At 29.1% G+C, this 26,079-nt stretch overlaps 1 protein-coding gene across 3 annotated transcripts; it reads left to right on the forward strand.

Moving 5' to 3' along the window:
* Window positions 1-1,973: 1,973 nt before the first annotated feature.
* On the forward strand, window positions 1,974-24,279 carry LOC145331920 (uncharacterized). 3 transcript variants are annotated; one of them, XM_080176793.1, is made up of 13 exons: window positions 1,974-2,044; window positions 5,002-5,054; window positions 5,353-5,415; window positions 7,025-7,090; window positions 14,216-14,257; window positions 14,594-14,683; window positions 16,589-16,655; window positions 16,978-17,046; window positions 20,177-20,256; window positions 20,865-20,923; window positions 21,678-21,764; window positions 22,522-22,583; window positions 23,064-24,279. In XM_080176793.1, exons 2-13 carry the CDS (start codon window positions 5,016-5,018, stop codon window positions 23,276-23,278), a joined length of 939 nt encoding a protein of 312 aa, XP_080032919.1. In that variant the 5' UTR covers window positions 1,974-2,044; window positions 5,002-5,015; the 3' UTR covers window positions 23,279-24,279. The 3 variants fall into 3 exon arrangements, with proteins under 3 accessions (XP_080032919.1, XP_080032921.1, XP_080032922.1); XM_080176795.1 differs by lacking the exon at window positions 7,025-7,090; XM_080176796.1 differs by lacking the exons at window positions 1,974-2,044; window positions 5,002-5,054 and adding an exon at window positions 8,631-8,740 and having other exon boundaries at window positions 5,349-5,415.
* Window positions 24,280-26,079: the final 1,800 nt, after the last annotated feature.

The following is a 26,079-nucleotide window of genomic DNA, read 5'->3' on the forward strand; positions in this document are numbered from 1 at the left end:
CGTCTCAATGCATATAATTATGATGTGAATAAAACTGGTTGAAAAGTGAAGAACCATTTTCTTACACTCAATTTCATCCTATTCACTTTTCCTAGACACAATCCTATCTTCTGTTTATCTAGTCCTATTTTTATCCCTGTTTTTTTTATCCTAAAATATATATTTATATTTGTCTAAAGCATAAATTTTTAAAAATTATGGTCCCTGAATAACCTTTCTTTTCAAAGGATCTTTTAAATGTCTTGAGGGTGGTTTTAGACCATATTCTGACCTCAAACCTTCCTCTAGAGGCAAAGGGCGCAGCAACTAATGAACAAAATAGGGATAGTCAATAGTCATGTGGAATTATGTAGAGAGAGTATTTTTTCTAAGATAAAACTATTTTGCTGTAAAATTGTCTACCAAAAAAATATATTACTTTTGAATTTATTATACTATTAATACACCAGAGAGGGCTGAGTTCTAGGACATTTACAAAGTAAAGAATAATACCACTTCTTATCCATTTCTTTGTCAGTGTTTATTCAAAACTGAGTATTTTACTTCCACAATAATTCTGTATGTTTCTTTTACTCTCTTTCATATTTCACATAAACCAAAGTAGATCTTTTACTTGACTATTTTTGGTTGTCTATTTAATCATTAAAATTTGATTCTGTTTAATCTTCTTATAGCCTTTGTTTTGTATAAAGTAAATTTCTGCTATTTTTAAGGAACACCAATTCATTATCTAATAAGATCATGTTTTTGATGCTCTTTGGTGTCAATGTCTAGGTCACACCACAGATACAGGGATTTGACAATTGAAACAACCAAAACGAAAAAATCTTAATATTCTTTATATTAAAACAAGCGGATACGCCCCTAGAGGCCTTTAAGCGAACTCTAAAGAAAAGAGTGAGGGTGGTAAGTTGCACCAAAACTATTTATTTGGGAGGGTTATTATTTTCCTGGGTTAGATTTCTTTTGGGAGCTTGGAGGGACTCTCATAAACAGTTAGATGATTTATTAATTAATTTTCTTTTATTCTCTTCTTTAAAAATTACATTAAAAAAAACTTAAAGATATTATTTTCCTTCTTTTTTATCTTTCTACAAATCCTCTATTCCTGAAAAAGTGTGATAAAAAATAAAGAAAGGTATTGTAGATATAAACATTAGACAATTATTAGTATTTGTTTGTAGTTGAGGATGCTAAAAGTAAATGTCTTTTTGTGAGTAATCGACAAAACTATATAGGTAAAATTTTAATGAAAAAGAGAAGAATAGAGTATAGTAATACCAAAATAATCTTTTTTGAAAGTAAGATATAAAAAGTGGGTAATAATCGACCAAGACATTTACGTCATACTGTATTTAAAGAACAAATACGGAAAAAGTACTAAAAATTCAGTAAGAGGTAATTTAACACTACAAAATTGTTTATTAAACACTTTAGCCAAGTCAAACTGCTTATAATTATCAATTAAATTAATTTGTAATAACAAATATTCTATAGAATCCTGTATTTTTTTTAGATGTTAAAAAATATTAATATTCTTTTTATGTTAAAAGCTCTTTTCTACTTTTTGAAAAGATTTAAATATAAGATAATGTTTACTACCATTAAAGTGGTTTTAGAAACACTAGAAACTTTGAACTTTTTCTCTGAGAAGTCTTTGCTTGACAAAAAGAACCTCCCCCATTCTTGCTCATTTCGAGTTTATCTACAGTGCCTAAATATGGCGCCATACAATACAAATGGCCAACGATATGTCAATACACAGACTAAATTACCAATGACAGGCCAGTATACGTTTTAATTGACCAATGGTAGGCCAGCATGACGTTATTTTTTTATAGGCACTTGAAAATAACTATGTATTACTCATTACATTTGATGGAATGGTCACCTATTTTCATACTTAATGATTAATCTATGTAAATTTGATACCTTCAAGGGATAGTGTATAGCAACTTTATGATAATAATTTCAGAGAATAAAATGTATCTATTACTCTAGAGCCCGAAAAATGTGCAATGTCTGTTAATCTAAACATTATCAGGTCAAACTTTTTTATTTATTATCTTTCTATCTTTTTATCTCTCTTTTCTTGATTTTTGTTTCTTTCTCTGTATCCCTATGTCTTTGTTTAAATAAGCTCTCAATATAGCATATACTTTACAATTGATTGCTTGATGTTCATATCATAATTATTAGAACAGGGTTAACAAGCAGAATTAGGCTATTAATGTTACACCAATTGTACATAGTGTGAAAAGCATTTTATTTCATAGTTTATCAATTTATGTGGGTCATGAAACACTGAAAATGAATTTAAATAATTTCAGGTTTATCTAAAAAAAAATTACTTTTGATATATTAACATTTACTTTCTAATGCCTATTGATTATTATCATTAAATTTTTCATATTTTTGCTAAGTAATGCACATAAAAAGTTTTTTTTATAAAGTTTTTGCGTCATTGTGTTATTTTTAGTTAAAGTTATATTATTAACTAATAAAAAAACAATGGAAATATATTTTTTCCTACTTCTTGATAAGATTGAACAAACCTTGTCAATAAAATTAGAATCAATTTAATGATTTACTATTTTGAAGGCTTAACATAGCTACAGTTATTGTAAAAAAGGCCAATCAATATTTAATAAGTAATATTTCACTATTTTGATGAAAAGTTATTATGATTATCCACCGACAATAAGGCACAATAATTTGTAAAAGTAGTCGTTTAGTTTCCTGCATTTTTATTTACATTGAATTTTACTAAATTAATTTCATGATTATATAAAAAATGAAAACCTTTACGCTTTTTAATATAATAGAAAAACTAAATTTTTATTGGAAAAAAGAAAAACTTATATACTACATTTATTATGCACTTTAATGCATTTTTAATGCTTTTTATAATAATTTTTAATAAGTTGTAATAAATCTTAAAATACGGAAATTTGATGATCTAGATTGATTGAGATTTATATTCTTGTAAATGTGTTAAAAGGAAATTATCAACTCGGCAGCTGCGCCTCAACCGCGCATTAGTCTCAAGTTTCAACTCGCTGGTGTTAAGTTAAAAAAGTTTAATCACATACATACTATGTATACAAACCAGGCCACTAATCCTCATAATAAAGTAACAGGATGTCTGTTTTTTGTATCGAATGATCTCGCTAACCGCTGAACCAACATGGTTCTCCTTTACAGGTGGGTGGGGGTGTTGGGAGTCGATCCCAACCCCTAAAAAAATCCCACTAGAAATATATAGTTTTTTACTTTTTCTTTTTAAATATAAAATAAAAACTAGGTTTATTGAATTACTGTTGAACTACCCTGCCTCAATTGTCCCTTAATTGGCCTCTGGAGGCGTAGCCGCTAGTAATATACTTGACTTAAAGTCTTTCATTCCTGAAATTTTAAATTCTCACTTTTTTGACAGGGAGAGAGATGAAATTAGCAAATAATTAGCTGATTATCTTATCTCCCCTAAAATCCATGTTATATTGGAAAGACATATGAGAAGATTAATATATCAGCCATTGTCCTATCCATGAATTCGTGCCATTAAGACAAAGTTTTCCTTATTACTTCCTGTATAAAACCAATGACATCATAAATAATGTTGCAAAATCCAGTAAGCAACTGAAAACAACTTTCCATCCCCCCAGCTTTCAAAAATAAAAAAATAAGGATCTACTGCAGTTCACGGTAAAATATTGCTAGTAACGAATATTGCCAAAAATTTATGAATTTTAAAGGTTGCTAGCTGTCAAACGGCTGAAAGTACAGATTATACCCGCACACCATTTTAAGCGGTATAAGAAGGCCTACAAACAATCTGGAATAGCCAAGATCTAATGATGCACAGGGAAAGCTTCACTGAAGAAAAAACGCGTAAAATAGGTCTTTTTCGCGCATTTCTCTGCACTGCTAGATAATTATGCATAATTATTTATGGCTATTTCAGACTATTTGTAGGCCTTCTTATGTCGCTTAAAACAGTGTGCGGGCATGATCTGTACGTTCAGCCGTTTGGCAGCTAGCAGCCTTTAAAATTCATAAATTTTTGGAAATATTTGTTACCAGCAATATTTTACCGTGAACTGCAGTAGATCCAAAAATAATAATCTAGTTAAGTGTAGCGTCGTTAATAAGTCACTTCTTCAAATAAATGGATAAGGTAAAATTCAATTAAAATCAAGGGTAAGACAAAAAAAATAATAGAGGTGTCTTAATTGAACCATTAATTCAACCTTATTGGTTCTAAGATTTGTAAGTGTTATCTTTTGAAAATAACTTTAAAGTACTAGTGGCTACGCCCCTAGAAACCTCTAGGAGCACTTTAGGTGGGAGAAGGAAAAGTCGACCCCCTCACATTTTCAATTTGAGTTTTTTTAAAAAAAAGGTTAATAATATTTTTTTGTGGGGGGTAACTTTTTATTTAGAGGGTGGAGATACCCTACCACAAAATAGTTAAAAACCTTCCCTTGACCTATAAGAAGCTTTACTGTAATGGAGAACCATATCGATTCAGTGGTTAGCGAGATCCTTCGCTACAGAAAAAAACCTGTTACTTTATATAATAGGATAAGCTTGTTACACTTAGTGAAAAAGCAAACAAATCAATTTTCTGCAAAATTAGGGGTCAATGTTGAACTAGAGAGGTGGTGTAATTAATGATCAATGACACAACGTTTTACTTATCTTATCCACAGGGGGGGGGGGGGAAGGGATTGCTTACAACGTACAAGGATATTATTCAATAATGTATATTTTATTTATTCATTTGATTGCACAATGCATTAGAATTTAGTAACAAATCAAATATTTTTTCAAAAAAATTCTAGCTTCTACAAAATTATGTCTGTTTTAAACACATTTTTAAAGGAAACATTTATGTCAATATTGCTTCGAATCTGTGTTTGAGTTAAGAGATGCTCATATAGCAAAATAAATTCATTTAATATAAGCTTAATTTTTTTTAAATTTTTTTTTATTTGTTAGGTTGTTTAATCAACATGGCGTTTGCTGCCGCTCGTATGATCAAGGAGAAAAAGGTAATTCTAAAAATATAATTACCAAAAGAAAAGGGAATAAGAACATCCCTGTCAATAGTTTAAAACTTCTGAATTGCATGATAGTTAAAGATAGAATCACCTTGACTTAATACTTTTAAGGAGTCTAAAATTAATTGAGATTAAAATGAGTGCTCTACTTCTATCATAAAATAGTTGCAATAAAACTGCTATCAGACAAAGTTTCATAACACTTTCTTGTCTATGTTTTAAAAAGATATTAAATGGGACTCGAACTCAATATGTTTGCTCAAAGTTGCAGGAATTAATCCCTATAAAGGAGCAGGAGTCAAGAAAACGGTCTCAGGATAATCTTGCTGTTGGGGCCCCTGGAAAAGGAAAGGTAGGAACCAACATACACGCACCCACACAGACATCTATAGTAGCAACAAAGTGACTCTCATTCAAAACAACAAAATTGTTCTGATTTAAGGTCACTTTAATTTGGTTCTTATAAGCAAAATAAAGTATAAATTATGAGTTCTAACAAAGCAGTATTTTGTATCTTTTTGTAACTATTTTAATTTATCAAAAAAATACAAAAAAATTATACATAACACACTATTTTGTTTACATTTTCCAACTTTAAATTCATAATAGACATAAAATATGTTGCAAAGAGATTCAAAATCTGCCAATTACAATTTTGCACATCCATTAGATTTAAGATAAGATGAACTGAACACCTCCCTATGGAGTGTGGAAAATATTATTTGTCCTCCTGTGCAATGTTCTATATCAGTCAGCTGCTTTAGGATTGGATAATGGTTTACAATCATCTTATTGGCTTAGAGGCTCTTTAGTAAAATATAGTACAAAAGATTTTGAATTTTGATTTAAATCTACTTTTATACTAGAATTAGAACCAGTTAAGACTAATAGCAAAATCTTCCTTATATTTTATAATTGAGCCTTTAGCCAAAATAGCAATAAAAAATAAGATATGTTGACAAATCCCAAACTGTCCCAGTTTTGAGCAAGACGATTCCAGTTACGTCATATACATTTCAGGAAAGAAAAAGGGAAGGGGGAAGAAAATCTCTTCAAAAGAGATGGGAGAAAAGGGAGAAGATTTTCTTCCCTCCTTCCCTTTTTATATGACGTCACAGGAATCGTCTTGCTCAAAACTAGGACAGTTTGGGGTTCGTCGATATGTTATGTTCTAAAGTAAACCGTTTCAATCATATATTTCAGGCTGCCTTATTTGTGAAAAAGTCCACATTTTAGAATATAATTGATTTTTGAGAACATAAGTAAACTAGATGCTGCTAAATAAAGCATGTTCCAAAGTAGGTCTGCCATTTAAAAGGTCAAAAATTATAGAGTTCTGATTAACCTATTGAGTTCAAGAAATATTTCTTCATAAAAAAATATCTCAATATTCCTTATTTGATCCTTTAAATGAAGTAGTCAATAATAGTAAATGTCTCAATTGTCCCATTATTATAAGGATTCAAAGTTATATTATACAATAATTAGAAATTAATCTTTTTTTAGTTTTAGGATCAGAAGTTTTTGTATTATTGTATTTTTTTTTCTAAATTTACTTTATGTAACAGATGATAATATTATAACTTAAGCATATACTAGATACATTATTACTTTTAATCTCTTTAGCAATATTTTTAGATAAGTTCTTCTATCAGCTTTGAATAATGTTAATATGTGATGTTTAATAAATGGCTTGCTGATCATTTTAAAAGGGATTTGTTTAAACCATTATTTAAACCATGTTTTCTGGTACTATAATGTCAAATTACAAAAGCATTTCATTATTTCCTTTACATAATTAGCTCAATCTTAGGTTGCATTTTAATAAAGAAGTAAAAAACCTTGAATATAATTTCTGCTTCTAAAGAATTTCTAAAAAAAGATACTTAAGATATCAAATATACAAGCCAATAAAAATAAATATTTCAAAACTAATAGAAGATGATATGATATCACTTTAGTTATCTCGCAGTCCGAGTATAGCCAGTTCCAAGACTGCACTTTCTCAGCTCTCTCAATCTGGAAAGGTACAAGTTGTCACGATCTGTAATTATTTTAAATTTTCTTAAGCATTCTATTTTTAATTCACAAGTTGTAATTTTCTTATATATTTCACTTTATCACAAAATCTTATGGTTGCATTTAATCACAAACATTCTAAAACAAACTGTATAAAAATTGCAAACTTATAAAATAGAAAAAATTTAAATGGTCAATGAAACTAAAGTTTAATCTTGAAATATCAAAAATATTTTCTAAAACTTAAAATGGCTCCAATCTGTTTGAGATAAAATGTAACCAAAAAGTAAACCCTAAGTCTTATTTTGTTGATAAATAATTTATTTTGATCTTGATGTGTTTCAGATAGTAGCTAATGCATAAGACTTATGTTTTACCTAGATTTTGTAAAGCTTATATAAGTAAAGTATCTTTAAATGAATAAAACATATTGGGAATAATTTATTGTTGACATCAATTAGTTGCTTTAAAAAAGATCCTGGTCACATTTAATTCTTTAAATTATTTTAGAATAAAGGCCATAATAAAGCTTTTTATATTGCAGAAAATCAAAACTAATGCTATTTCTCACATTTATAGATGCTTTACCTATTTAATGCTTTTAAAACTAAATGTAAAATTGACACACACTTATTTTCTGATTCTTTGTCAGTTAATGACACTTCTGCACGTTGTTAATAGGCATCTCTCTCTTTCTAATCAGCGTTGCCAGAGATAATTTAAATGTGTACAACTAATTTTGGCTCTCATAGCATAACAGGTCATTAATAAGGTGGCCAAAAAAGGTAGTTATTTTTAAGATAAGATGGATTATTATTTTAGGTTTTAAGTGCAATTTGAAATGATTTAAAGAGATACACCTTAGAAGGTTGTTCTCTATCACATGGCCTATTTATGCCAGAAATCAGACAACCTGTCTGATTTTGATAATGGGAAGTGAAATATAACAGATATATGCAACTTTACAAAGATTAGTATAAATAATAAATGTCAGATTATACTTATTAAATGGTATTTCTAATATTACAAACCTTAATAGGGTTAACTGGCAGCGTTGAAATTTTATTATAATAATCATATGCCTTTCTTATTCAGTTACTTCTCCAGATTTTTTATTTTGATTTACTCAGATAATTTGCTGTTTAAGGTTGTTAAAGAACAATTGTATATTTTCCTCAAGAAACGACATAGTGACTATACTTGCATGCTGTTTATCTTTAATATTTATAGAATCCAATTAGTTTGACAATATAACAAAATTCTTCACAAAACATTGCCCTAGTTTTTTAATAATTCAAGCACATTCATGCTATTATATTTTAAAAAGTGGATAGTTTATGTAACTCATTGTATAAGTATACTGTGTCAAACTAATTTTGTTCACTAATGCAAATTCTTATAGAGGACACTTTTATTCCACACACACCAATTTTGTCAACAAAATTGCGCAATGACAAAATATTTGTTGACAACTCTGTCCTCGTGTGTGTGTGAATGTCGTCTTTGCGCATGGTCAAGTATACTTGTGTGCAGCTAATGCCTGTGTAGATAACTGCATAGCTGGGTCAGCACGGTGCTAGAGTGAAGACAGAGTGCACAGAATGCCAGCCTTCAATGCAGGTGTGGTGTCCAGAAATATTGGAGCCAGGGATCATGGGGTAAGATTTAAAAAAATAATTAATGTGGAACAAAATATGGCATCTTGTGATCCTAATTAAGCAAATTCTTTGGAAAAATAGAATTCTTCCAAATACTCTTAATAAATGTTCAATATTTTTTTAATGTATAATATAAATCAATAAATCAACAAAGACTAGATACAAAGGTTTAAATATTCTTAACCAGGAATAACATTATAAAAACATTGAACATTTATCATGAGTTTAAATGAGGAAAGTAAGAAATCAAAAATGCCAAATCATTAAAAAATATTTAAACAACACTGATGCCATATAAAGTAGCATAGATAAGAATTAATGTACTAAAATTAATGGGGTAAAACCAGAAAGCTTTGATTGTTTGGATTTTCAGATTAATTCAAGCTAATAAATTTGTTGACATGAATAGATGTTGTTTTTAGATTAAAAACGTAATTTTCAACCATAAATAAACTTATTTTGTAGATACATAATACATATCCATTTTGATTAGATGTAGATCCAGTAAACAATTCTAAAATAAAATTATTATCCCTTTATTACGAATTAATAAGTCACCAAACAAGGTAAATCAAAACCCTTCAAGTTTTTAAGTTTCCATTTACATATTAGCTTTAAAAATGAAATATGATTTTTTATTTTAAAAAGAACTAAGATAGCTTTGTGTTTGATTTCTTGATTTTTGCTTAGATTTCCACCTTTCTCTATTTTTATATTTCCTTTACTTATGGTTAGAAACAAGAAATTAGGAACAACTGTAACAAAAATGTTAATAAACTCTTTGCAGAAAATCTTTAGTATCAAAATTAACACAGTACACAGTATTTTTTATCCTAAAAATATGTACATTTAAAGAAAATTATTTGGTGCTTTTACATAAAGTTTCTGTTTAAAAATTGGGGTTATTTTTTTCCTGAGCTATACCATGTTTGGTCTATACCTGTGGAGCTATCCGGGACCCAATAAAACCTGACCTAAACTATTAACAAAGATACAAAAAATGCTTCCTTCTCAATATTTTTGATTCATTTAAAAAAGAATGGAATTTTATCAGTGCTCAACAAGGTAGTTTGTGTGAAAGCACCATTCATTTAAAGGAAAAGTAAAAAACATACAGAAAAAATCTATAAAATTAAAAGATAACAATTAAAGATTGAATTAAGTTTAATATCTGCTTAAAATTGATACTTTGTAGGGAAAACCAATAATTCAAGCGGTAAACAAACCAGTTAATCAGAAAATTGTTGTAAAGGTATCAATCTACACACAAAAAAATGCTTAAAGCATATTGATTTCAAAACATTTGTGTATAAATTGGACCAATTGTGTAATAAAAGATACAAATTAAAAATATTGGATGCATGTAAAATAACTAAGACTAAAAACAACCCATATTTTTGTAATAGCATACTAACCCTTCATAATTAAGCACTCCAAACAAAACATAAAATTGCAGCTAACACAAATTAAGATAAAAACAAGAAGGATTGTATCCAATAAGTGCATTTTGTAAAATATAATATTTTATGTAACATTCTCACAAAGTTTAAGAAATATCTGATATGTAAATGTTTGTAATCTTTAAGGCCTTTTAAATAAATTAACATTTGTAGATGATTTATTAAATCATGGACTTTTTTCAATTCTAAACCCATTTAAAACGTTTTATATATTCCAATATTATTTTGTTATGATAAGCTTGTGTCTATTATGCAAGTGAATAAACAGCAAATCAGCTACACAATGCTAAATACAGCACACACAAAATAAGAGAATTGTGAGGAAAAAAAATAAGCTTTCATTAAACCTGCCACATTAAAATTTGGCAGCTAATATATTTTAAAGCAATTTCAAGTATTTTTTTTAAATTCTCATTTTAGATAATAATTCTAATCTATAACTAAAATTCTAAATTAAGTTGTATTGAGAAAAGGGAATATATTTTCTCCTTGTCACCTATCCATGTATCCATAAAAATTTTACATTCCATTCTTGTGTTTGTGGGTGTTGAAATATAATTGAGGATATAAAGATGATGAAATAGCTGCATGAAAAACTTGTTGTATAAAATTATTACAGACACTCACTCATTGTTTTTTAAAATATAAATGCAGCCACTCTACAAGCTACCTGTGTGGTTTTGTCTCTCTAGATTTTTGTTATGGTCATTGGTATACTACCACTCACACTGTACCTATTTTACTATAATCCTCTAACTTAAATCATTTCATTCTCAGAAGTCTCCTATGCTTTTTATGTAAAGACCTACCCTTCCTTATTTTATTTTATATTTTTTAAGCTTCGACTCTCTTTCATATTCAGTCATAATTTTAATATTGTTTTCTATTTTTTTTTATCTTGAATTAACTATTTTTCTTAATGCATAATCTTTTATTCTATGTGATGGTAATGAGCAAACAACTAAAATGGTATTTATCATACTTAAAAGATAAACAAATAATTAACATATTATATTACAATCTGTTAGAAATAATAATTTTTTTTTTTATTTACCTAAAATGTTTAACCTTCATCCCATTCCTATCATTTATAAATCCTTATCAACAAAATTTGACACTTCTGCTTTAACCTTTTGACCTTCAGTTTTAGTAGAAAAGAATATTTTCTTTGGGATTTAGAAAGAAAATCTTCATTATAGGGTTTTCATAAATAAAAAGAAATATTAATAATATTATTTTGTAGTTATTTTCACCCTTGGGTATTTTTAACAATTTTCTATCAATTATTATCAATAATTGAATACAACAATTAATCACAATTCTAGAATATCAATGCATTTTAAATTCACTCTTTGTACCTTGATATTATATGTTCACAAGATAGAAAGATTGTTTTCTATATGAAAGTATTTCAAAGGAATCCTGCATATTAAAATTTGAATATTGAAACAGAGATTATATTGCATACATATTGTTGTCTCAATATACAGAATAACCTTTTGAAAAAGAAAACAAAATATGACAGTGTGATGTTGGAATATGAAAACTAAAAGGTTAGTTAGTAAATGAGAGTAGTTAGGGATAGTTTCATTAAGGGTGTTAAGATAGTTTTAATTTTTAGCAAATCTAACTTTTCTATTTCCTTAAGAGATTTAATGCGGATTTTAAGCCATACCATTGAATTGTAAATATCTAATATATATCTAATATATAATCTAAAATCAGAGAATAATGAGATGGACTAAGATATATTGATAATAAAACTTACTATTTGTATTGAATAAAGTATAAGTAATTTTGTAAAAATTAATAATAATTTTGATAAAAGAATTATCTATATAATAACTAGATTAATGATTTAGAAATAATTTAAACTAAGTATAGCTATACTAAAAAACTAACCCCTTAAAAAACTGGAAAATTAAATAGACAATTATTTAGTTTAGATAGTTTTTAAAATAGATGTTTAACATTCAAAATGGTTTTATCATTCTTAAATTCAGCAGAAGTTTATTTATGTTATATTGGATTTTTACTCTTAAAAAAACATTTTTTTATCTCAATCTGAAGTTAAAAAACCGGATATAACCATTTATTTCTTTATATTTATATCTATGTATGTACTATGTATATATGTTGTTTATCTGCATGAATTATTATGACATTTGTTATGTAGATATTATGCATAAATATACATTCTTCACCACTTTAATGTAGATTACAAATTAATATTTTATTAGTTCTACAATGATATTGATGTGTAAGTACAAAATGTAAAATATGAAAAATTCCTAATCCCTAACAAATTAATAATAAAACATCATCATAAAAAATGGTCAAAATGCTAAAGCGCTAACTCACAAATCTTCATTTTCATTTGAATTTTTTTGCAGTTTAAATTATTAGAGATTTTTAGGATGACAATTTTAGCTTACATTAGTAACAAGCCAAAAGTGTATAAGAATGAAAGTAATTTCTAACTGAACTCATCCTCATACTAAAGTAACAGGATGTCTTTTTGTATGTTTGTTTGTACCAAAGGATCTCGCTAACCGCTGAACCGATCGGGTTCACCTTAACAGGGTAGTTTCTCATAGGTCCCGGGAAGGTTTATAACTATTTTATAAGGGGATGGGACACCCCCAACTCCCCCAAAAAATGAAAAATCCCCCCCCCCAAATTTTTTTTTATATTTTTGTTAACTAAAATTAAACAAATTTTTTTACTTTTTCTTTTAAAATTGAAAATAAAAAATTGGGTTATCAAATTCGACTCCCCCCTCCTCAAGTGCCCATAGAGGCCTCTAGGGGCGTAGCCGCTAGTGCTAAAAAATTCGTTAGTTTTAAAGCTAAAATTGACATTTTATTACTATAAGATCATATTTAATGAAAAGATATCAAATAAGCTGCAATTATTTCAACATAAAGAATTTCTTATCTTTAAAGATAATAAGTTAGTTAAACTAAAAACCCAGATTGGCTGTTATAAATGTATTATTTGACTGGGTCATGGCAATGCCTACTATTGAGAGTAAACATATGAAACAAAGATTTTGAGCATACAAATATATTCTGTAATACCATGTAAAGTGACAGCAAATTGATACATTTGTGGTGCAAACAAATATACAAACATACAAATTTGGTATTCCCAAAAAATAGCAACCAATCAAAAATTGTATTTATGAAAAATGATATAAAAAAGAATGAGTTTCTTATATTTTTGCTATTTTGAGTAAATATCAATCTATGGATATCTTATAAACAGTGGTATAGACTACATAGAGGCACTTTAAGAAAACAATAGTATTTGGAATGTTTACCTTGAAGATACAAAGGCACCAGTAAAACATTAACAATTTTTAATAACTTTAAAAACTTTGTCGCCTTACTCTCTGGCTAATTCTGAGATATTTAAAGTGTCCTTATGTAGACAACAAAAAATAAATTGATGTTCTAAACATACCAGATTGATTTTGGGGAGCAAAGAAAGATTTATACAAATAGAACCATGTATGTTACCCTTGAAGGTCACATAACATTAAAGAAACCTTTCCTTCCTCCCTGAAATAGGTTTAAACATTTTCAGTGAGGGAGAGGACAATGTCGATTATATTAATCATTTCTTACCTAAATATCTATAAAATTATTCAAATAATGGATAGAAAATGTTTATTAACCATTGTCCCATCCCTCTATTCCTGTTTGATATACCATGTTGATGAAAATGATATCCCACTCACGTTCAACATTTACCCTTCCTAATGATTGATCATAATAATAAGTCATTCTACAATACACACAAAATTATAAGAATAGCATAATAAAAAAATCCCTAGCAAAACATTAGCTGTAACCATAGATAGCTTTGATAAAATCAATCCACTTTTATATTCATTAGAAGAAATCTTTTTTAGTTATCTATGGTTATACTAACTTTAATATTTAAAATTTTGTTTAAAGATATTACTTAAATTTCTGTTCCAATGATAACTGTTAATCTTATAAATATTTAGGGTAAAAATCGAGCTAAGCCTGGCCAAAACGGAAAGCACCCGGTAAGGACTATATAATTATATAATTATTTTCAGGCGCAAAGATACTCTATGATTACCTTACGAATCCATATTCACTTTCGCAGTTTAAAAAGGTAAAAATGGGGTTTATAGAAGGAAATGATGTTTAGCTTTTATTTTAAAAAATAATAAGCACAAGAAAGAAGATATCAAAGAATTATTCCCATTTAAAAAAACCTGCTGAAATATTTTTTAAAAATCTTTAAATATTTTAACTGTGCCATATTCATTTTCATATTATTTTAGGGTCGTAGCGCAGTTAAATGTGTTTTAAAAATCTTTAAATATTTAAACTGTGCCATATTCATATTATTTTAGGGTCGTAGCGCAGTTAAATGTGTTAAAAAGACAAAGAAAGGAAATAAAGGAGGACCATACACCTATGAACTTATTGTCACCTTAGACCAAGTAAGTATAATAATTAACAAAGGAAGACCATACACCTATGAACTTATTATCACCATAGACCAAGTAAGTATAATAATTAGCAAAGGAGGACCATACACCTATGAACTTATTATCACCTTAGACCAAGTAAGTATAATAATTAGCAAAGGAGGACCATACACCTATGAACTTATTGTAAACTTAGATCAAGTAAGTATAATAATTAACAAAGGAGGACCATACACCTATGAACTTATTGTAAACTTAGACCAAGTAAGTATAATAATTAACAAAGGAGGACCATACACCTATGAACTTATTGTAAACTTAGACCAAGTAAGTATAATAATTAACAAAGGAGGACCATACACCTAGGAACTTACTGTAACTCTAGACCAAGTAAGTATAATAATTAACAAAGGAGGACCATACACCTATGAACTTATTGTAAACTTAGACCAAGTAAGTATAATAATTAGCAAAGGAGGACCATACACCTAGGAACTTACTGTAACTCTAGACCAAGTAAGTATAATAATTAACAAAGGAGGACCATACACCTATGAACTTATTGTAAACTTAGACCAAGTAAGTATAATAATTAGCAAAGGAGGACCATACTCCTATAAACTTATTGTGACTCTGGAGCAAGTAAGTATAATAATTAGCAAAGGAGGACCATATACCTATGAACTTATTCTAATCTAGACCAAGTAAGTATAATAATTAACAAAGGAGAACCATACACCTATGAACTTATTGTGACTCTAGACCAAGTAAGTATAATAATTGACAAAGAAGGACCATATATGTATGGACTAATTGTATTTCTTGACAAGTATGTATAATCCTTATCAAAGGAGGACCATACATATGTATGAACTTATTGTAACTCTAGACCAAGTAAGTATAATAATTAACAAAGGAGGACCATACATATGTATGAACTTATTGTAACTCTAGACCAAGTAAGTATAATAATTAACAAAGGAGGACCATACATATGTATGAACTCATTGTAACTCTACACCAAGAAAGTATAATAATTAACAAAGGAGGAACATACTCCTATGAACTTATTGTAACTCTAGACCAAGTAAGTATAATAATTAACAAAGGAGGACCATACATATGTATGAACTCATTGTAACTCTAGACCAAGTAAGTATGATAATTAACAAAGGAGGACCACACATGTAAAGACTTTTTGTAACTCTACACCAAGAAAGTATAATAATTAACAAAGGAGGAACATACTCCTATGAACTTATTGTAACTCTAGACCAAGTAAGTATAATAATTAGCAAAGGAGGACCATACATATGTATGAACTCATTGTAACTCTAGACCAAGTAAGTATGATAATTAACAAAGGAGGACCACACATGTAAAGACTTTTTGTAACTCTACACCAAGAAAGTATAATAATTAACAAAGGAGGAACATACTCCTATGAACTTATTGTAACTCTAGACCAAGTAAGTATAATAATTAACAAAGGAGGAGCATACACCTATGAACTTACTGTAACTCTAGACCAAGTAAATATAATAATTAATAACAAAGGAAGACCTTACACCTATGAACTTATAGTAACTCTAGACCAAGTAAATATAATAATTAACAAATGGAATAATACACAGCAACGTTGTTGAAAAGATACTATTAACAAAGAAGGACCATACACCTATGAAATTACTGTAACTCTAGACCAAGTAAGTATAATAATTAGCTAACTGGCCTACCATTTGGTCAATTAAAATGAACACTGGTCTGACATTGGTAATTTAGTGCTTTGGCCTATTATTGGTCATTTTTATTGTGTGACGTCATTTTTAGGCGCTATAAACAGCTTCAGTCACTTATGAAGGATGGAAATTTTATTTACAGGAAACTCCGATACTAATAATAGTTATTTCATCTCAGGAATGTTTGGCGCTGAATGATGAACAGGTTGCAGAATACAAAGAAGTTTTTATGCTCTTCGATAAAGGTAAAATTTAATGTGTTAGAGAAGCTGCTGAGCCTGATAGTGCCTTATAAAAGATAACAATGAGATAACATCATACAATACAAATGACCAATGATAGGCCAGTACGCATTGACCAATGGTAAAATGTATACTGGCCTATCATTGGGTATTTGTATTGTATGGCGCCATTTTTTGTATGGGAATTTATGCTGCTTCTATTTTAGATAATTAGGGAAAATATATTAAATATTCATTTATTATGGATGCCTTTCATTTTCCTATTCGTTGACAAGTGTCATGTCAAAGCCATCTTGCAAAAAATATGATTGAGTGTTTGTTTCAGACGAAGATGGTGTTCTTTCTTTTCAAGAGCTCAATGTTGTTATGAAATCTTTGGGACAACGGCCTTCAGGTGCTCACAAAAAGATGGAGATGCTTTTAACAGTGCCTATAAAAAAAATATGTCATACTGACCTACTATTGGTCAATTAAAGTTTATATTGGCCTTCTATAGGTAATTTTATCTGTGTATCACTTGGCATTTGTATTGTGTGACATAATTTTTTTATATGCACTATAAAGAGTTTCCTATATGGAAAATAGACGGGCAAATATATGGAATTATAGATGAATAACAGAAAAATGAATGATTAGATGATACTGATAGTTATCTATATAGGTTGATAGATAGATGAATTAATATATAGGAATAGGATGGTATCTAGATAGATAAATTGATGGATTGTTGGTTGAATACTGGATATAAATCTATACTATATTCAATATTATGTAGATGATTAAATAGACAGACATATAAATGAATGTATAAACGGAAAAAAAATGGATAGCTAGTTGAAAAAATAGACAGATAGGAACACAGTAATAGTGTCTGACTGATTATGACGTAACAAAAAAAAATCAGCCAATGAGAGGCCGTTATTGACCAATAGTAAAATTTATATAGTGGCCTCACATTGACATTTGTTACGTCATAATCTGTCAGACACTATTACTGTGTTGACAGATAGAGAATATTGATTGATAGATTAATAAACAAACTAATTGATAGACTTTTGAGAAGCTCTACAAAGTGTCCTAAAAAATGAGCCGTGTGACGTCAATAGATCAATCTCTTTTTAAAAGGTTTCATTTTCCACTTCTCCTCTCAACCCTCATTTTTATGACGCCACACGGCACATATCTTAGTACAATTTGTAATGGCTCCGACTTTTGATTGTTGGTTAGATAGATTCTTTAGATATAAATATTTATATAATATATTTAAAAAGATAAATGACTGTGTTTCTGTGTTTGATTTTATGATACCGCTTTAAGATAAGAACAACACATTTAGATTTTAATATTTCAAAAAGAAATCAATCCCTTCTAGAGTTATATAAGTCTAAATTCGATGAAATTTTCAGCTAGCCCAGAGGTGTGGGTTTCCTTAGCCTTGTCACCAGAAAAGAACAACATATGAATAAAAAAGACTTAATAATCCCTAACTCCTAGGATAGCCTAAGAAATTTGATGGGATTTAACCCAAGAATGTGATTTTTTCTTCTAAATTTGTATTTGTGTAGCATAAAACTATATTATACATAATTGCAGAGCAAATCAAAATCTCATTTTTATGTCTCAGTTCGCAATGCATACAAATCTTCAATAAAAATCCTTTTTCTTCTGAAACAAAGAATGTTAAATTTAATACAGCTATACATATTACATACATAGATATTTGTTTGGAAAAATAACAAGTAAGGAAGGTTTCTTTCAATATGCAGTAATATGCTTTTTCTTGTGAATTACTGTTTTCTAACATAACGGTTAATGGGGGGTTATATTTTAACATTTTAAGTAAAAAGGGATCTAAAAGCAAAGGTTTGTAAATAAAAGGGTTGCAAGTCTGCTGATCTGACCGCCCTCCTAGCCATAACCTTGCAGGAACGCTAGAGGCTTCCTTTACAAGCTTACGTATACATACATACAACATACATAAAACTTTCATTTAGAAGGTAGGGTTAAGTCACTAGGATTTAAAAAATTACGTTATCTTGAAGACAAAAAATAAAATATTTCTGTGACAAGAGTGAAGGAGGCGAAATATGACTTTGACTCTCTTATAGTCGGAAATTCTTTAACAAACAGGGGAAATCAAATATTTTTTTAGCCCTCCAGCTTTAATATGAGCAGAGATAATAGGGGAAGGGGGGTCGATGAATTCTCCCCCCCCCCCCCTCGACCGATTAAGGTGCAGAAAGAGTCCGAATTTTAAGGATTAATTGATTTGGAAGACAAATTAATCTTCCTTCCAATAAATATGTCTAGATATATCATGCAAAAAATAAATTTAACTTCATTTTAAAGAAATTGTAATACAGGGATCTAAAGCGATAAGACAATGGCCGATAAATTGATGTAAATCCCCAATGATGATACACAAAATTACCCCTTCTGTAGATGAAAATTAATGGTTGCAACGTTTGAACACTCAACTTAATGAATAAACCAATCAAATTTCACTAAAGTCTCCGAAGTTATCAAGCTAACGAATAAGAGCACGCTATTATAAAACTTTTGGGACTAGTGTAATAAACAGCCTATTGTCCCCTCTCTCTCTGTTTGTTATGCCTTAAAATTTAATTTCAAGTCTTACACATAAAAAAAAAGATTTTTAAGTATTATTATGCAATTGATTTGATATTATTTGTTATAATGGGTTGATATTATTGGTATAATATTACTATACAACAATTGACATAACCGTCCAATTAGCTTCTATTGTTACATTTATGGTTCATGAATAAAGACATAAGTAATTCAAATAAGAACACTCTTATTTGATAAATCTTTAGAATCTTACTAAAAGTAAAAAAATTAGATGTGCATTTTGGGGATTTTAATCGCTTCATAATCCATTTTTTTCTAATTTTGAGTGCTTAAAAGTTTTAATTTATACATAATCCTTTTTTCAAAAACCTATGGAAATTCAAATGATAGCTTAGAAGAAATGTTTTGTTAATATTCATTTGATTCAAAGCATTTTATTGCCTAAATATCATTAAATACAATATTATGTATCAATTGTCTCTTGTTAAAATTTAATTTTTTTGTCTTGTGTTATTTAATTCTCTTATCTCTGAGTATTATATAAAAAAAGGTCTATAAATAATTATTTTCTTTTTTGAGTGGATTATTATTTATCTATCTAGACATTTGTCTATCTATAAAAATTATATGCTATGCAGTGGCGTGCACAGTGATTCACCTGATGCGTGTGAAACCATTTTGGGATAATAGGGGATACTGGCCCCTCCTATTTTAATTTTTACAACCACTACACCACCATACCGCACGCCTTGTCAATATATATTTTATTTTTATATAAGCAGATTTATTTATCTATCTTTCTATATATAGTCATTCTTTATCTATCTAGTTTATCAAAGAGAGAGCTTTTATCAAATGTATCTGAAGATGGTTTATTAAAAATCTATCTATATCTAAATCTTATCTATTTATAAGTGTATGTATCTATTTAGAGAGTAAGCTATTATCAATGGTCCGAAGTGTCTCAGAAGATACTTTATATGATACAATTGAATTCAATGAATTCTTACAGGTTAGTCGGTAGTTTCCCTAAAAGTGCCTAGTTGAGCAGAGTGAACCACGCCCCCTCACTAATTAATTTAAATAAATTATAAATAAGGAGGGAAGGGGGTTTGTTTTCCGTTTATTTGTATTTTAAATCAGGCTAGGTTTGATTAGGTAGCCTCGTTGGACTAGGGCACAGATGGTATAGGCACTACAGGGTTAGAGCTAGTGTAGAGGTTAGACATAAGAGTTTATTTCAAAATTGTGTTTGGGGCGGAGGGGTGATGGGAAAGTTGCTCTCCTGGCACTTTGCGGGAAAGTCTAATATTACATTACTTGTTATTTTTTTAAACTTGGCCTAATAGTTCTTGCAAGAGAATTTATATCAAAGATTTATAATAAATTTAAAGTGCTTCATGTTTTTATCCCTATATAAAAGTAACAGGATGTCTTATTTTCTATGTGTTTGTCTGTTGAAGCAAACCACTGACCCTAGAGACCTCTAAGGGCGTATCTGCTAGTATTGTATGACACATAGACATATCAAATTTCTTAAGTTAATATTATTAATACTTCGTTAATTTTTTAACATCTTATATTTTTTCTTCTGCTTGCTGATTTTTGTTTCGTTTTTAGATGATGAGTAAACAACAGACTGAATCAGTATCCATGGAATCTTTAATTGATGCATTTAGGTATTTAGATAGATAGAAATGCTAGGTACTTTTTTCTTTAAAATATCTAATTTTATGTTTCACCTTTTTGAAGTGTAAAAGATGATTTTACAGCAATACTTTAAAATAAGATATCTCAAAAAAAAAAGAGCTAGATAAATGTTAGAGACCTTTTTAAAAAGCTCAAATATCTGTCAATTCAACCGTAATGTGAACAAATTTGCATCATGAATATGAAAGACATGATAAAACAATTAAGGAGGTTAGGTGAAGGTACTCAAATTAAAATAAAAGTAAAATTCAAAAGTAATTTTAAAATTTTCTACTGTGGGAAGCTACTAATTCAATTTAGGGAAAATATGTTCTGAACTCATAATAAGGTCCCAGTACATCCTGTGTAAACCGTTTCCACGGGGAGTTTTTTTTTCTAACCTAACAAGCCTTTGGATGGGGTGTGGGGATCTTTAATTGGTACCTATATAATAATCAGATTATAAAATTTAGTTTTGTTAAAGTTAAAAAAAAGTTGTCTGAGTCATTTTTTTTCTTAGTGTGATTTTTTTTGAAGGATAGTGGTACACTTCCCCAAAATAGTTTCAAAACTTTCCAGTAAAGAATAACCAAATCGGTTCAGCGGTTAGCGAGATCATTTAGTCCATATAGACACATAGACATTCGGTTACTTTCACATTATGACAATTCGACTTTCTGAATTGTTCAGCTTCACTTTTCTGAATATTGTTATACTTGTTTTATGAAGATTATTGCTTTGTAGAATATTTGACAAAGATGAGGATGGGAAGCTGAGTGTTCCTGAACTCAAGAAAGTAGTCTCCACTCTGGGTGATAGAATAACTGGCAGGTACTAAATTTTAATTATTCTATGATCATCCTTACTCAAGAGAATAAATGACTCTGACACAAATATATTTCTGTTTGTCTGTCTATTTATATATATTTCTGTTTATATGAATATCTGTATGTCTGTCCATCTTTTTTTCTGTCTGTCTGTCTAAATGAATGTATGTCTGTTTTCCTGTCTAAGTTCTGTTTACACCTTCCCCTAGTTATGTACGTCTGTGTCTATTTATTGTTTGTCATTTTGAATGTCTGTCTGTTTATCTTTCTGTCCTTCTATCTACCTGTCTTGCTACTGTCTGTCTATCTGTATAGCCTTATGTCTGACTATCTGTATGTCTGTCCCCTCCCCTGACCATAAGAACGTATTGGCGGATATGTGAAGACTATATTAGTAACCCATATTGAAAACAATAATTTAACTGTCACAATATTATAGCCATTGTCGTTAATAATAAATATTTCCTAATGCTTTTGTGCAAAATTCTGTCTGCTGTTCAACATGAACCTCCAAGTGTCGAAGGCAGGCTGGTGCTGCAAGAAAGATACTGCTCGCCCATGCCCGTCTCCAGATCAGGATAGTTTAAGTCTGACAGATACCCCAGAGGCACTAGACCCGGACCATTGTCTGTCTGGAAAGAAACATGACTTTTGATAGAATATCTAGTTAAAGCTAACTACATTCATGTTTTCACAATGAGAATCGTCGTTAAAAGTCTAAAATAGATAAAACACATTATGAAAATTCGAATATTTTCCAGGGAATTAGAAGAGTTGTTATCAGAGGCAGACTCTAGAAAAGAAGGCTATGTTCATTATGCAGGTATAATCCTTAAAAAGTTAAATGATGTTTATTTGTCTGTCAGGATCTAAGTGCTTCTCCTTTACAGTGAAGCGAATTCTAGGTCCAGAGAAGTATTATAACTTTCCCTGAACATTAAATACAGTGTATTAACAAATATCATTTATAAAAAGTGATATCCATACAATCTTGTAAACAAATCCCGATTTCAGAGTCCCAGTACAGTCTTTTTTTATTTCCTGCCTATGCTAGCGATAATTGTTGTGACAGTTAGAACTAACGTAATCATATACTTTTTAAAATATTCATTCCCTAAATTAAAACAACATGATCTGTCTATGTTTGGCTGTCTGTACCGAAGGATCTCGCTAACTGCTAAACCAATAAGGTTCTCCTTTACAGTGTAGCTTCTCATAGGTCATGGGAAGATTTTTTCAAGGGAGGGGGAGAAGAAGTAGATGCTGATAGGTTTGATAAACTAATGCTTTTAATTATTTTTAGAATTCTGTGGTAAGCTGTGCGCTGAGAAGCGAAAAAAGACCAAATCCTCAAAAGACAAGAAAAATCCTTCAGTAACGTCCAAAGAAAGAAGTCCGTCAATATCCTCATCTAAGGGCAGATCCTCTCGTGCGTCTAGTACAAGTAAACTTAATAAAACGACGACGCCTAACGGTGACAAAATAAACTATATTGTTACCAGTGAAATTAAGACATAGTATTTAGAAATTTATTTGAAGACTATAAAAGAAAATAATAATTACTAGAATCAATCAACAGAAGAAGTAAAGTTATAAAAATTTATATTATTTTTATTAGGAAAATGAAATACACAAAATTTAAATGGTATCATTCAAGATTAAGTTGAGTATTTTGTTTTTAGACACAGTATTAAAATTTGGAACGTACAAGTATATAATATGAAAATAATTGTTAGTTGATTTAGTCGTTTTGTGTTTAAAAGAATTTGTTTAAAAAAGTAATTGTAATAAACGCATATCCCTATTTCTTTGCTTTTACAGTATATAAATTTAAATATAATATTTTGATAAGATTTTAAATTTAAATAAGAGTATATTTAAATTATAATGAATTTGATGATATAAAAAAATTATAGTAAAAATATAAGCTATGGAACTCGTTTCATATTGATATTGCGATGTATCTAATATTGTTTTATATTCTACTTTACAGGGCTCGGCACCTTCGCATAAACCTCATTCAAATCCCAATTAAATTGCATAATTAGAAAAAGGTTTTGATATCAAGTTAATTTTTAATCAAATCTGCGTCATAGTTTATTAGTGGAAGTATTACTTTTTTAATTTAAAAAAATTTATATAATATCTAATTACATTACATTTTATTAATTACTAAACTAAATAAGTAGAACTATCAAATATGATTTAATTACATCTCCTGCTCTACTTATATAAGACGAGTTTCATTGGCCAAACTACTAAATGCTAAAGGGTGTAGGAAGAATAGTAACCCTACTTATCAATGTTCGACAGTTGTGCCTCGGCCGCGCAAAAGCCTCACAGTTAAACCCTTGTGTGTGCAAAAAAACCTTCCGAAAAGATGGATTTCTGTTTAGGAACATGTTTAGACATCTAACTCGATTTTATCGTTATGATATGACGATTTTAATGAGGCTTACACGCGGCTGCCGAGCCCTGCTACTTATATGTGATGAGATAATAAATACATGGAGTAGAAATTATTGTTGTTTACTTATGCATAGCTTCTCTACAGTTATAATGTCCTAGGAAGAAAGGGGACAATGGGCTGTTTATTACATTAGTCCCCAATGTTTTTAATGACATTTTCTTATTCGTTGGCTTAGCAACTTTGTTGACTTTTAAAGAATTTTGGTTTGTTGATTCATTAAGTTATGTGTCCAATAATTTTAATCTAAAAAAGAGATGATTTTGTGTTTATTATTTTGGGGATGTATGTACACCAATTTATCGACTATTGTCTTATCCCTTTAGATCCCTGACTATGCCTTCTGTGTTTTTAAAAAGCTGATAAAGTTGAAAATGTAGGTTTTACATGAACTAAGAATTGGTTTATACAATAACTAGCGGCTACGCCCCTAGAGGCCTACACCCTCCCCAAAATAAGTTTAAACGTTCCCAAGACCTATAAAGGAGAACCAGGCGCGATACTTCGGTACACACACATAGAGATCCTGTTACTTTATTATAAGAATAACAAAGCAGTTTAATAAAAAATGAAAAATTTGGGATAATGTTATTAAAATAGTTTGCCATAGGATATAGAAAAAAAGGCGTTTTATAGAAAATTTTAAATTTAGATGTAGCGTTTAAAACCAAAACAAATTAAAAATTGTTCTTTTTATTGTTCCATAATGATTTTTTCTTCAGTTTTTTTGTGATATGGAAATTTTGAAAACTTAGTCATCAATACATTTTCATTGCATAAAAGTATTCTTCAAAATTCCAATAACTTGAGGCAGTTTTTAAGTACAAACTTATTTTTATATTTTTCTTAAGATTATAAAAAATAAGAAAAAAATACGTTTATTGATTCTTTGTTCTTCAATGTTTCAGTTTGCAATTGCCTTTTTTTTCTTTTATAAAAATAAAATCCAAAAACATAACTTTAAAAATCCGCTAAAATTTTCTTTCTCGAGAAAATAAATTTGCAGCTCCCAGTTACATTTTTTTCAGACTTGTTTATCAAACAACTGGGAAGGGTATGCCATCAAAACTGTGAATAATTATAAATTCCTGTTTTCAAAAAGTATTTCAGAATATAAATATTAAGATATATAAGTTGTCCGGAATTTTAAAGTTAGGGGGAGATTTGAAATCTGCATCAAATTTTGAGGATTTTTTTATAATTCTTTATCTAAAGTTAATTAATTTTGGCATCTGTGATTGGTGGATTTAAAAAATCTGCGCTCTGATTGGATGGCGTACATCATTCAACCAATTAGAGCGCAGGTAGTTTAAAATCCACCTATCCTATTGGTCAAAATTAATTTACTTAAAATGCATTTCCGCTTTAGATAAAGAATTATACAAAAAACGAATTTTATAAAAAAAATCCTTAAAATTTGATGCAGATTTCAAATCTCCCCCTAACATTAAAATTCCGGAAAACTTATATATCTTAATAAATATATATGTTTTTGGCCGTATTCTGCAGTTCATTTATTTTCGCTAATGTCTGGCAAGTTATCAATATTAAACGTTTTCTAAAGTCAGAAAATTGACAATTTTAATTGAAAATAAATTTTTCTTCACAAGTGTCAATTACAAATTGTCTTTCTAATACCTTATTTCATGTCATACTATTTTGCATTTTAACTAAACTAAGATAACATTATTAGCCTACATAGTTTGCATATGATGCATTACACACAATCAACAACTCAATAAATGTTGCTATTTTAGGATTTTAAAAGTTTTGTATGAGTGACTTAATTCTAAAATGTGACAGAAGCAAAGCAGGTAAAGGGAAACTGTTCCAGAAAAAGAATTATTCTCTT

This window comes from Acartia tonsa, chromosome 11 (assembly GCF_053477335.1).
Source record: "Acartia tonsa isolate MP-2025a chromosome 11, ASM5347733v1, whole genome shotgun sequence".
NCBI classification, from domain to species: domain Eukaryota; kingdom Metazoa; phylum Arthropoda; class Copepoda; order Calanoida; family Acartiidae; genus Acartia; species Acartia tonsa.